We start from the raw sequence: 13938 nt of genomic DNA, 5'->3' as shown, positions 1-13938 counted from the left end.
CCAGCTGCCGTGGCTCTGGGTGGCGGGGGGCATGCCCGGCCACAGGCGGGGTGAACGGGCTCGGGGCGCAGCGGCAGGAGGGGGTCCCTGCGGATTCCGAGGCTCCGGAGCGTCACACGAGCCGGGACCTTCCAAAGCTTCTATTTCCCAAGTCACGATGGCGCCACCGGCGGCCGGGCCGGCGCGAGAGCGGGGACAGGTGGCAGGCGTGGAGGTGCCTGGACAGCAGCAGCCCCCGGGCCCCACGCACACGGCTTGGCTTGCAGAGATGCTCATCCCTACGCTTCTGCAGTCCTGTCCGCTGACAAAACTGTATTACTGATTTGTATTGAAAAGTGCTGTTGGATTAAAGTCCTACAACTTAGAAGTCATGTGGAGACTTGTCGCCCGTGGCAGCGGGCTCCCAGGCGTGGGAGGACGTCGTCCCCACGGACGTCCGTGCTGGATGGGCTGGCGAGTGGGCCCATGGCAGTGACCGGTGACCGCCGCTGCCGCAGGAGCCGCGGGTGGGAGCGGATGGGTCCCACGCACCTGCGGCCTGTCCCTGCGCAGCCCCTGCCCTCCCGGGTGAGGCGCGCTCACCCTAGCAGGTTACTCACTAGCGTCCAGGGAGGTAGCCAAGATCAATGTGGTTTTCTAGAAGTTAGGAGTTAACATCTTCATTCATGGAGCCCATAAGAAGCAAGCGGTACTTAATGTCTTTTTTATTCCTGCCTGTGCCGTATCGTCTGGCTCATCTGAGCAGCATCTCCTGTTTGGGGCACTCACCTCAGTGAGTTCCCCACCTCAGTGCCCCAAACAGGAGAAGCCTCCTGCGGTATAGACCATCTTCCAGACTCCACTCGTCTTAACACTGACGAGCAGTAGCCCAACAGCTGCTACTACGTGGACAGCTTTGGATTTCCCTCAAGAATCAGACATGAGACAGACGGGAACAGACTTCAGTCAGGGGACGTGCCCAGCACAGTAGATTCAAGGTTTTCATCTTCAGGAAAGGGGGAGAGTAACTCATGCTTTTTGCACTTTACTCCTTTCGTGTGACGCTCTTGCTTTTTGTTTTCCATGGACCCAGTTTTAAACCTGTTTTTTGTTTTGTTTTGTCTGCAGTTCTTGGTAAAATCAGGAGTGCTGTGGGGAGCGCGCAGCTTCTGATGTCCCAGAAGTTCCAGCAGTTTTACTGGCTGTGCCAACAGAACATGGTGAGCAAATCCTCGGGGGACCTCGGCTCCCTAGTGTCCACTCTCTCCGCTCGGGTCTGAGAACATTACCTGGGATTTTGCGGACCAGGGATGAGGGCAAGGCGCTGCCCGGGTTGGGGTTCAGGGTGGTGAAGAGGCCACGGCGAGGCAGTGCCGGGGGAGAGGGAGCAGGTGGCACGGGAGACGGCCCCCCGAGCCCTGGGGCACCTCCGGCTGCCGTGTCCACCTGCCTGGGAGCCTCCGGAGGGAGGCAGGACAGGAAGAGCCATGGGGCAGATGTCACCGACGGAGACCGCGACATGACATGGCCCAAAGCAGCACATTCACAGCGGCAAAGAGAGTCAGAAGGGATCGTAGAACGATCAGGGCTTCATATTTTATTGCCAGGAGTGAAATGCATATACCAGGAATAGGTAACTCAGTTGGCGTTAAACTTGGCTCTGATCGTCCTGAACGTCAAAGAAAAAGAAAAACCACGTGTATGTTTAGATACACTTACGTAAAAAAAAAAAAAAAATACGCTTATGTATACGTACTTGCTGCGTCTTCATGAAAGAGACCCCCACACACACACGCGTACACACGTTTCTTTAAAGAAAATATCAATTTAATGTCATTTGTAGAAATAACTGAGCAGTATTCACATTCCTATATAGGCTATTTCGGAGGTCGATTGATTTCTTTCAGAGCAAACATTTCATTAAAATACAAGTAGGTCTGTGCATCGTGGTAGTGATGGCGCTCGGTGATTTCACTTTGTCTTGTTTTGCTGTTTTAATTTGCAAGGAGACGTGAATTTACAGAATGTTCTTACACATCAAAGGGAGCAAAGCCCATGAGAGCTGCCAATTCATCCCTTTTAATTAGGATTGTTAAAAAGTACGTTTTCTCTAATATTTTCCAGTTAACCCCATTGAATTTCATCACAAAGTGTATAAAGTGACCCCTGTGTCTGCTGTGACATGAAATCATAAACAACATTTAGGAAAGGGGGACGGGAAGGTTTGGCGTCCCTTGGAAGGAACATGCGGCTGCGGAGCGCCCGCTCGCCGTGTTCAGCGAGCACGTCCCCGCCGCCGCCTCCGTGTCTGTTCCATCACTGTCTTTGAGGGAATGGATTTAGGCCTTTACGTAGCTCTGTACCGAGCTACACTGAGTCGGGTAAGCACAGGTAGTTACTGTCTTCAGGAACTCATTACCTAAAGCACCCGACATGCAGTAAAGACATGTATCAAGGCAAGGATGTAGGGGTGATCCATCGCATTATGAGGATGCAAAGGCCGAGAAGACCTGCCCTCGAGCCGTAGGCATCCAGGGGCTCCCTGACCAGCCGCGCAGCATCCCCCCCAGAGTCCCTTCAGACCTCCGTGACCCTGTGTGTGCCCCGGGCCAGGCTTCCCAACCCTTCTGAGGACGATGGCCCAGAACACGGGAGCCCCAGAGTCCGTGTCACGGGGACCTCTGATGGCGGGAAGCGAGCCGCGTGAACTCTCGGTGACGTGACTCTCATGGGGAAAGAGCACCGTGTCGCTTTGCTGGAGGAGGAGGAAGGCGTGCACACTGCTGACATCTAGAAACAGGCTGATGAACATTTCATGGCCCCGAATTCCAGTGGACACAGAGGCAAGCAGCTCCCCCAGAAGAGAGTAGAGGGCGTGCACGGAGGCAGATCCTGGCTGTGCCCGGCCGCCCCAGGCAGGTGAAGGCTCCTGTCCGTGGAGGCTGCAGCTCGCCAGGAAAGCTTCTTTAGCTCTTCTCTTTGAAGACATGACCAGAGCCCGGCACCCTGACCCCGGAGATCGCAGGGCGCCCCCCGCTGCTTCCTTCAGCCACGTTCAGGCGTCTCCCCACCAAACCCACAGCAAGAAAGAAGGTTCGTTGTGTCTGGGAAGTCTTCCAGGAGAAAGGAACACAACAAGCCCTTAGAGACTCCGTGGGAGAAGCCTCCTGGTGCCCACCGCCTCCCCGAAGGCCGCGGGGTGCATCCTGGGTCTTGCTCTGTCCCGGCCAGACCGTGGCCTTGCGGCAACAGGTTTGTCCTGGTTTTCTTCACGAGCCGAGGCTGAGCTCAGGCTCACAGGAGGGGAAGAGCCCGCGCCCGGTGGACCGTGCTGCCTGCAGGGTAGGGCACCCTGGCCCAGCGAGCACCTGTTCCCGGAAGCCTAGCTGGACCCGAAAGCCCACTGCCAGTCACCCTGTGGACGCCGATGCCCCCCCCGCCGGGCTTCCACGGACAAGCCAGCTGGATGCGGCAGCGGGGGCAGCAGCTCTCCTCCCTCCCGCCCTCACCTGCACAGGCTGCCTGCCAGTCCACACAGCAGGATGGGGACAAATGCCATCAGTCTGATGTGCTATGGACTGAATGTGCCCCCCAAATTCACGTGTGAGACACTGCCCCCCAGTGCGATGGCATTAGGAGGTGCTGACTTTGGGTGGTGATGAGGCCTTGGGGTGCAGCCACCACGAATGGGGTCAGTGTCTTTATGAAAGAGACTCCACAGCACCCACAGCCCCTCCCTCCACGTGAGGACACAGCCAGAAATCGGCCGCCTGGACAAGGATCTCCACAGATCACATCCACGCTGGGACCTGATCCGGGGTGCCCAGCCTCCAGCAGAGTAGCACACGTTTGTCCGCAAGCCGCCCTTTGTGGGGTCCCCTCCAGCCGCCCCGAGGGACCAAGACCCAGGTAGAGGACATTGTGCCTATTGTGAATAACCTACCAGTAAGCTGAAAATTGCACATTTTACACTTAACCCAGGGGTCTCAGCCCCACGTGCCTCCAGGCAGGTAGAGGGTGACTCCTGCCTAGGGCACGGAGGCGCCGCTGGGCCGCGGTTGCTTGCCAGCCTCAGGTGGTGTGGGAAAGGGCTGGACAGGTGCCTCCAATCTTGGAAAACTACCCAACTTTAAATGCAGACCATGCACAGAAATTATGAACACACCCAGCTGCCGGCTTGTGGCCCAGAGGTGTCCCCTGTGCGTGCGGGGACTTGTCCATGAATTCCTTGTGTACCTTTGACTCTGCGTGGGAGTAAAGTAAACACACGGTGCATTTGTAGAGTGTCCCTGGCCATTGGAATTAGCGCCAAGATCTGTCAGAGAGCAAAGAGAAACAGAACCTCGCCACCGCCACCAGACACTGTGCCTGTCCAGCCACCGGTCTGCAGAACGATCGCCCAGGGAGGCAGAGAGCACAGCTGCCCCACTGCTTCAGGAACTGCCCAGCGCTGGGAAACTTTGATATTCACACTGTCCTCAAGGCTATGAAAGCATTTTCAAAACGAAATGAGTGAATATACTACATGGATCTTCTTTAATAGGTTTTATTGTTTTAGAGCAGTTTAGTTCCCAGCGCAACCGAGAAGATGGTAGCGAGATTTCCCGTTGCCTCTGCCCCCCGCCCCCAGAGCACTACGAGCATCCCCAGCAGAAGGTGCTTTACTTAGAATCAACGAACCTTTGTGGACGCGTCGTGGTCACCCGGAGTCCATGCTTTAAATCAGGGTCACTCTTGGTGTCGTGCATTCTGTGGGCTTGGGGGAATGTCCGGTGATGTGTGGCCACTATTAGAGTTTTATGCAGAGTAGTCTCGCTGTGTGAGTTGGGCTCACGCAGCATGTTGGCTTTTCATATTTATGGGTGTGAAGTATGTCAGCAAATGCTTGTATAAACTGGTACTGGATCTGTGTGGGTCCCCCCGAATATTGGCACCAGAGCTCATATTAGCCGGGCTTCTCCCTAATCCGACTCCTTGAAAGGCACGTGCAGGAAAGAGCAGGCTCTGAGTCGTGCTTGTGTGTTCGCAGGACCCCAGTGCCATGCCGAGACCCACGTCCCAGGACCTGGCAGGCTACTGGGACATGCTACAGCTTTCCATCGAGGACGTCAGCATGAAGTTCGATGAGCTGCAGCAGCTGAAGCTCAATGCCTGGAAGATCATAGAGTCTCCGGAAAGACAGGTAAGTCTGCCCCCACGGGAGCTCCTCGCCACAGCCTGGTCCCTGCTCCCTCCCAGCAGGGAAGTGCTGCTCCACTGGGATGTGCGTCCTGGCCTTAGGTTAGTGGTACAGGATCGAACTGTCATCATGCACGTGTGTACAGTGGTGGAAGGGCCGTCACCGCAGGTGCAGCAAATAGCACTTGTTTCCTCGCTGTATCTCTCGGACACAAGCGAAACATCACATGCAGATCTGCAGCCTCATTTCCCGTAGGGGAACCCTCTGAATTGTCATCATACCTTTAGTTGGATTAAACTAAGATGATTTCCACAGGGAAAGGTTGAGATCTGGTCCCAAGACTGCTTCCGATGTAGATAAACTTTTTAGTTGCTTATCTCCAGTTGCAGACAAGGCGTTTTGAGCTTTACTGAACGGCTTGATAATGTAAACTTCCTATAGATCTCTTGGCTTTGTCTCTTAAATAGGCTAGAAGTTTCCACTAATTAGGATCCTGCGATATCCTGCAGATATCATCTTTAGTAGAGCTAATAGGCAGATCTGATTCAGCAATAAACACATTGATTTCCTAACACATTTTAAAGACAATCTAAGTAATCATAATCTGATTTTCTAGGTAGACGTTATCAAAATAAAATGATGAAATTAACCCAACATGCTTTGGGGCAGTGGAGTTAGTCTTTGGTGGAGAACTGTTATGTGGATAATTAGAACAGAAGCCATCGCCATCATCATCACTGTTCCCCACAAGGTGCCGCCAACCATCCTGGTGGACGTCTGGGCTCGATGCCGTAGACGCCACTGCAGACGACTGACAGATCCCCTCTTACACAGCGGGGCAAAGGGGACTAGGGAGCCATAGGCTGTCAGCAAACCATCAGTGGTACATAAGCAAGTCCTATTTATGGTTTGGGTTTGAAGTGAAGGGGATCAAAAGTAAAGACTGCCAATGAAAGTGTTATTCTAATAAAATACTAAAAATAGAACTCACTAAACTAAAGATTTGCAATAATCACTTCTAGTTTTCTGACAACTAATACAAGCCCTTCTACCTAAGCCATGGTCCTTTACCTAAAGACAGCCTCCTGCTGAGGGTACACACACCCCAGTGCAGACGATGAGCGGCTCTTTCACATGGAGGCCTCGTGCCCTGTGTTTCCCGACCCCTGCTCGCTGTAGATCTGCAGGGCCACCTGGTCGACCCTCTCCAACCACGGGATGGACACCTGGAGGCTGAGAGCCCCTTGAAACAGGAGACTCATGGGGATCCCTGGGTGGCGCAGCGGTTTAACACCACCTTCAGCCCAGGGCGTGATCCTGGAGACCCGGTATCGAGTCCCACATCGGGCTCCCTGCATGGGGCCTGCTTCTCCCTCTGCATGTTCTTTGCCTCTCTCTCTCTCTCTCTCTCTCTCTCTCTCTCTCTCTCTCTCTCATCATGAATAAATAAAATCTTTTAAAAAATAAAAAAAGAAAGAAATAGGAGACTCCCACAAGAATTACTCATGTGTGTCTCCTGCAGCCCCATACTTCAGAGGCTACCAAGTGAAAAGAAGTAGGTAGATACAGTCATATGCTTAGCACAAGAACTAAGTTCTGAAAGAGCTGAAAGTTTTAACAAACCAATTACTCCATCGTCATAGATGCCTGCCCAAGAGTCAGGAAGGAGTCATTCCTGCTGGTCCACGTCATTTTAGTTTTTTTAATTTGTTTTTTTAAGAGGGAGAGGGAGGGAAGGAGTGGGGAGAGGGGCTAATGGAGAGAAAAAGACTGAATCCCAAGCGGACTCCACATCCTATGAGGGAGGAGCCCAAACAGGGCTGGATCCCATAACCCTGATATCATAACCTGAGGCCAAATCTAAAGTCAGACACTCAACTGACTGAGCCATCCAGATGACCCCCTGACCCTTTTTTTTTTTTTTTTTTTTTTGTGGTCCAAGTCATTTTAAAATAAGCCGTGGGAATAAAGTGTCAAACACCAGAACAATCTTCCTACCAAATCCAACATTGCAGCACAGGGAGTTCCTGCCGTCCATGTCCACCCTGCATGGCAAGCTGTACCTTCTCCACAACGTCCCAGCGTGTCTGGCCCATTTGGGTTTTTGCAGAGGCTGAAGGGAGAAAGACACGGGGTGGGGGTTCCCCCAAAAACTAAATATCTGCTTAGAAAAGGAAGGGGTTCTGGGCCTTATGCTGGGCACCCTTTCCTGGGAGAGGGTCATCAGCTATGTACGGCTCGGTCACCCTCTGCTGGGAAGGACACACGTAAATAATGCAGTGCGGTTTGGGACACAGACTTTCCTCCAGAACAATAACAAGCACCGCATATTGCATCTGCTGCAGAACTATGGAATGGAGCTTTCTAGAAAAGGCACATACCTGTTTTCTCAACTTATTTAAGAACGTCATCCAAGGGGCACCTGAGTGGCTCAGTCGGCCTTCGGCTCAGGTCGTGACTCTGGGGTCCTGGGACCCGAGGCCCCGGTTGTGCTCCCTGCTCAGAGGGCTGTCTGCTTCCCCCTCTACTTCCCCCTGCTCATGCTCTCTCTCAAATAAAATAAATAAAATCTTAAAAAAAAAAAAAAAAAAAGAGCATGAGCTAAAGATCAGAAGTAATTATTTGCATCTATTTACCAAGCTGAGAACTCTATCATCTATTATCTGTCTATCATGTATCTATCTATCTATCTATCTATCTATCATCTATCTAGTTAATGTCAAGGGGTTTTAGGGCCATAATAGGGAATTTGGCCAATGGTTCCCTCACGTAAGATGGTCTTCATGAAGGTCCTTAGAATCCTGAGTCTGTTAAAAAAGACTGTAGCATGTGACAGGGTTGTCAACTGGCATCTTCCAAAGTACCTGGGACACTGGAGGCCTTGAAATAGTGAGCATTTGCCAGTGCTCAGATGGCAGAGACAGTTATCTGGCCACATAAAATAAATCAGGAATGAGGAGACAGTGTTCTGGTGCTGGATTTAGCTCCTTACGTGTAAAGCCCGAGTGGCTCAGTGGTTTAGTGCCGCCTGCAGCCCAGGGCATGATCCTGGAGACCTGGGATCGAGTCCCACGTCAGGATCCCTGCAGGGAGCCTGCTTCTCCCTCTGCCTGTGTCTCTGCCTCTCTCTCTCTGTCTGTGTCTCTCATGAGTAAAGAAATGAAATCTTTAAAAAATAAATAAATAAAAGGCAGTGCTTTATGCAGACAACTCCTCAATTTGAACATATGAGATTCTTTGATCCCACCTTTAAAAAAAAAGACCAGACCCATGTCCCCGCCGCTGAAGGAGGTGAAGGGGTCATGGGCAGCATGCCCCCGGCAGGCAGCAAGGTCACGGGCAAGGACGCAGGGTGGGCAGGCACGGGCACCTGGGTGGCATCTGGCCGCGTGCGGTCACCCCATGCGGTACCAGGCTCCCGGGCTGGTGCTGACCTCCCCTGATCTCCCCGATTTTGACTTGTGATGCTTTCCAGGAAGAAAGAAAGGTTCCCCCTCCAATACCAAAGAAGCCTCCCAAAGGGAAATTTCCCATCACGAGAGAAAAGTCTCTGGACCTGCCGGACAGACAGCGGCAAGAAGCCCGGAGGCGGCTCCTGGCTGCCAAGAGGGCGGCCTCGTTCCGCCAGAATTCGGCCTCGGAGCGCGCAGACAGCATCGAGATCTACATCCCCGAGGCCCAGACGCGCCTCTAGGGTCGGGGCGGCCCTCCCTTTTCCCCCTTTTGCTTTGTAAGGAAACACTTGTACAGTTTCTCCCCAACATGGTCATTCTCGTCTCGTGTCTCCGCCGAACGCGCCCCGCGGTGTCCCCGTACCACGAACGCTCTGGAAGGCTTTGGTCCGTCTGCCGCGCTCGCAGCCCGAACACCCGCTGCTTCCTCCTCATCGCGGGGCCGTCTGACTGCCAGTCCGCTGCGACCGCGACGGTGAGGCGCGGGGCCACCCACCCGATCCACTCTGTCCTCGGGGGGTCACGAGAACCCCCTCTCGAGATGGACCCCGACTTACAGTTTGTTATTTATATTTTTATAAATCGTGTGATAACCAGAGGCAAGAATAACAAATAGCAACCCGTGGGCGCATCTCAGACTCCCCGCACACACCGTGGAGGAAGATGCTGAGGCCCGAAGGGCGGGAAGACAGACCCACCCCACCCCGGGGGCGCTTCTCTCCGAATCCAGCGGACCCCTCGCCGGGGTCCTTGTGCCAAGTTTATGGGGATGAGAAGCCATCTCTCCAGCCACCCAGCTCCCTGCCACCCGGTTCTCCAGAAACCCCGGGGGAGCCACGTCTGAACCCATTGAAACTACCCAGCACAGCATCTACACAATCAAAAACATAAGCCGAATGTTCATTTACACGAGGGAGTGACATCTGCAAAGAGATCCAAGCCTCACGGAAGGCTGGGTGTCCTGCAGCAGGAGTCTGAAAAGAAAAAGCATGGCCCTCATTCTGATGCAAGCGTCATTGTTTGTCTTCTTCCTTTGTAACTTCTATCACGCAAGTCTCGTCTTTAGTGTCCCCATTTATGGACATGTGATTTTTTTTTATAGATGTATATATATATTCTCAAACTGCTCTATCAGTTGACTTTCCAGGGTACCCTTAAAAAAATGTTTGCTTGTTTCAAATGACAGTTGTGATGTTGTAAAAAAAGTTTAAGAAATACGAATGTGAGTGGTAAGTATATCTCAGTTTAAATGGTAAAGAAGAAATGTAGTTTACATTTGTATTTTTCCAGAATTCTTTTGTCCTATGCAGTATTGCTAAAGTCAAGAATATACTTCTTGCCTGTTTTAGACATGACAAAAAAAAAAAAAAAGTCACATACGGTGATTTCCAGCTGTGGACTTTAAGAAATTAGTCTTCGGGATTCTGACTGGCACCGCAGAAAAGCAGAAAGGATTTGAACGCAAAGGCTTTCCATTGGTACAATTAGATTCAGACGCCGTGACTATCATTCCAATGCTCCATGTGTCCCCATTCAGACACGTCCTTGGAGGAAGAGCCTGTCACATTTCTCCTTCCAGTCCCAAACTCGGAGTCCTCACTGTAACGTAAGGTGAGAGCAGGACTGCACCTGAAGAGGGGTGTGTCCCCCTGACACAGGCCCAGCTGGCCCGCGGGGCGCCAGGTGTGCGGCACGGCGGGGCAGCCCCGACTCACCTACCGTAGCACTTTCTCCCCTCAGCTTGACCCGCACTTTATGTCCCCTGCTCCGCTGCAGCCTGGCAACCACGTCTTGGAGAGCCCGCGGTGGGGCCCTCGCCCGTCGGGGTTCGGCTCAGCCTGCAGTCCTCCTTTTCCTCATACTCACATTCCACGAAGCATGGGGTTCATTGGAGCACAGTGGATAGTAAAGCATGTTTAGCTTCAAAGTTTTACTTTTTTAAAGCTGAGTAGTTAAGAATTCCCTAAGAACAAAACCCTGTAAATTGAGCCTCATATCTGGTATCTCCTACCAAACAGCCTTAAAATATATTTGGAAGCAAAAATCAGTACGAATGTATATCCTTGAAAAATGCAAAAAAATAAAGTCCCTGAAATATTCTTCTATAAATGAACCCTATTTCCCCAGAGTATTCAAAGCATTTTTTTCTACCTAAATAAATACCTAAATCCTGAGTAGTGTACAATGATGATGCTTCTTCTTATAGTCACTCTACTATGTCAAAAACAAGTGTATTTGCAAGTACTGGCATTTTAGACTTTAAAAATGATGTATTATTTAAGATGAAATGCTCTTTAGAAATAACCACAGAAAAGTCAAGTCAATGTAGACCCCTAGTAAGAGGAAATGTAAAATGCATACACGTTCGCCAGCCTGCTGACACCCCTGTATCTACCGGCAGCTGATGCATTTTATCCCATTTCCTTGAGCTTGTACAAAACATAGAACAAAAATTTATCAAATTAGACAAGAATTATTCTAGATCTCATATTCTCTGATCCTCACTTAAATGAAAATACTCACTGAATTTGGCTTTTTTTTTATGTTTTGTATACTCATTTTTTATCTTAAGATCCCCAAAAGTCTTAGCCTAAACCCTCCCTAGATGAGCAAATTAACGTACAACTAAATTTGACAGCAGCCATTGATTTGCACGGTGGGGGGGGCGGGGGGACAAACCCCTGTTTGGTCCACCGAGTCCCAAAGAAGGTCATGTGACGGCCGCGCAGCCAGGGCCTGCTGCAGTGTTACCTGTCATGCTACATGACTAAGTGCAATATTCAGTTCTCACGCAGGTGACATTCCACCACGAAATGCAGACGATAAGCCATGTTTACATATTGTACGTGTAAAGAGAAATAAAACTGTTTATAATACTTGTGTTAATCGGTGAAGCGGATGTATTTCGGGCACTTCCAGCCGATGCCGGCTACAGAGCTTCAGTGTGACCATTTCACCGCGGTTCGGATGGAATTCTGATAGAAGGAGGCTGTGGGCAGTGAAAACGCCCCTTGCTGCACGACGTCACCATGAACAAAGCTCACGTTGCTGCCTCCCTGGGAGAGTCATCGAAACCGCAGACAAATTTCCAAAAATAGGAAATTATTTTGCTCAGAGCAGCCGGTTGACAACCCCATGCTGAAGGCTTTCGTTAACCTTCAGGCCCAAAACACAGGTATGATAAACAGCATCCTGAAGTTTCACAGAACCCAGAAAAGGTGAATGTCACTTGTTAGCAAGAGCACTTTCAGTCGATCTCATCTCACGCGTCCTCATCGGTCATCGCTGTGTGTAACGTAAGCCTTGTGACTGGTAACTGCTGTTACCATGTTTTCTCAGCAAATTCATAGAACCATCTTAGAATGGTGTATGAAGAGTGGAACTGTTGTATGATACCAAAAATTCACATTTTTGTTTAAAAGGAAATGCTGGCGTGTTCACCTCTGGATCAACACTAAAGACGTCTCACGTTAAATAGCAAAGCGTATCATTAGAGGAAAACATCACATACGGGGTCCCTCTTTAAAACAACAACCACCACACATACACGTGGCCAGAAAATCAGTGACCCGCAAAGTAGAGGGACTCGCCCTGCTGGCTCCTGTGGAGGTGGCCAGACCTGCCGCGGGCAGGCGGGCGGACCAGCGCAGAGCACACAACGCACGGGCTGCCGTCACCGCCTTGCGTCAACCTCCCTGCTTGCCTCACCTCGAGTTTCACCTTTCTGAGCACAGTCTCCTTCGCTCTGGTCAAAACCCCCCCACGCTGTGTGCTCGCCCACCTGCACGGCCACCCCCACCCGCGGGATGGGCTTTCTGGAAAGTCGTTGCACTGCAGCCATTGGTCAAGATGCCCACGGGGACCACGCAGCGGGCGCCCGTCAGAGCAGCTCCCTGGCTGGGACCAGACCTCCCGGTGGCCAGCAGGGATCCCGGTCTGCGCCAGAAAGTCAGTCAAGCCGGACCTCGTGTGGCCCAGAGATTCGGACCCCGCGGAGCATCCTAGGCGAGACGCGGCTCCTGCTGAGCCACCCTCTGCTGGGCAGAGCAGCAGCCTGGCTCCCAGGAGCCCTTGTGGACAGACGGTCCAGTGCCTGGGGTGAGCTGAGGAGCATGTGCGTCCCCAGGCTACACGGAGGGGCCAGGCTGCTGTGCGTGAGCGCGGGGCCTTGGTTTCTCAGCGGCGGCGGCAGCAAGAAACGTAGCAACAAGGCCCGTCCAGCCTGCACGACCGCGAGGGAGGGCACCTAGGTATGGCATTTGACCCCCACTTCTGAAAAGGAACGCTGCTGCCGACAAGCGTCGAGTCCAGTCCCCCAGAATCAGGCCTAAATGGTTAAATCCCGCCTGTCCCCGTGTGCTGCTTTCTTCTCAAGGCTTGAGCACTGATTTTTTTTTCTTTTTATTGCAAATTTAATGTACTCATCAGTAGTTGTAGACCGTGGTTTCCGATCCGTAGCCCCTTGGTACTTCCTGAGGGTTCTCTCTTGTTTTTATCTGCACATTTGTTTACACTTGTTTGAAAGTTTGGGTTGAGTACAGGATTCCAGAACCTGAAGACAGATCAGAAAACCACAAGTGGAAGAGATCAAGAATGTGGTGGGCTGCTGAGTGCTAACCCTGTCCACCACGCGGCTGGAGCACTCCGTGGCCTTCACCGTGCAGTCGGGCAGGTCCGGTGCCTTCGCCGCAGGGCCCGCCTTGGTCGCCGTGCTGTGCGGATGGTCGCCCTCAGGTGTGGGCAGCCAAGGATGTTGGAGGAGAGGTGCCTTGCACACGCCCTGCCACGTGCCCCGCACACAGAGTGGCTGCACAGCGTTTCGGGAGTGAATGGTGAGCTCAGAATCTCTAGCCGCTGGTCAGACCCGCTGGCCCCTGGTGGTGCATCAGCCAGACCAGGCTTCCCGTCTGTTTCTCCTGTCCCTTGTCTCCCTCCCAGATAGATTAGGAATTCTGCTGTCGTGTGGGCTCTAAGGGCCTCCAGGCAGGCCGAGGCGCCCCGGCCCTCCCCCAGCGGTACCCCCTCCACCGGGCGTGGGAAGTTCGCAGAAGGAAGTCAGGTCCCTTCGTGCGTATCTCAGAGACCCAGCACCAACCGGAATTAGGCCGTATTCTCACCGTCGCGTAAGCTCGGCTGCGTCTTGGATGCGTGGAGAGAGAGCCAGCGAGACATTCCAGGGATGAAGGAAAACGTCGTTTGGGAGCACGCCCAGAGCGGAATCAGATGGATTCACCAAAGTTGCCGAACGTGTGCGAAGCTACCCTGCTCAGTCCAGCTTCTTGTCATGATTCTCTTTCACGCTTCGGAGAACGCAGAAGTGGTCCGTGG

General features: G+C 52.3%; 1 protein-coding gene across 5 annotated transcripts in view; it reads left to right on the top strand.

The window, feature by feature from the left end:
- DLGAP2 (DLG associated protein 2) overlaps positions 1-10784 on the top strand; it is a 687758-nt gene extending 676974 nt beyond the window's left edge. For all 5 annotated transcript variants that reach the window (XM_072742322.1, XM_072742318.1, XM_072742319.1 and 2 more), the window contains 3 exons: positions 1108-1199; positions 5009-5161; positions 8634-10784. In XM_072742322.1, the coding sequence (XP_072598423.1) occupies positions 1108-1199; positions 5009-5161; positions 8634-8852 (464 nt within the window). In that variant the 3' untranslated portion in view covers positions 8853-10784. The remainder of the gene's footprint in view (positions 1-1107; positions 1200-5008; positions 5162-8633) is intronic.
- The last annotated feature ends 3154 nt before the right edge of the window (positions 10785-13938 follow it).

Source organism: Vulpes vulpes, chromosome 16 (assembly GCF_048418805.1).
Source record: "Vulpes vulpes isolate BD-2025 chromosome 16, VulVul3, whole genome shotgun sequence".
NCBI classification, from domain to species: Eukaryota; Metazoa; Chordata; class Mammalia; order Carnivora; family Canidae; genus Vulpes; species Vulpes vulpes.
Note: the sequence above shows the minus strand (reverse complement) of the source record. Positions and strands in the feature narration are given on the sequence as shown.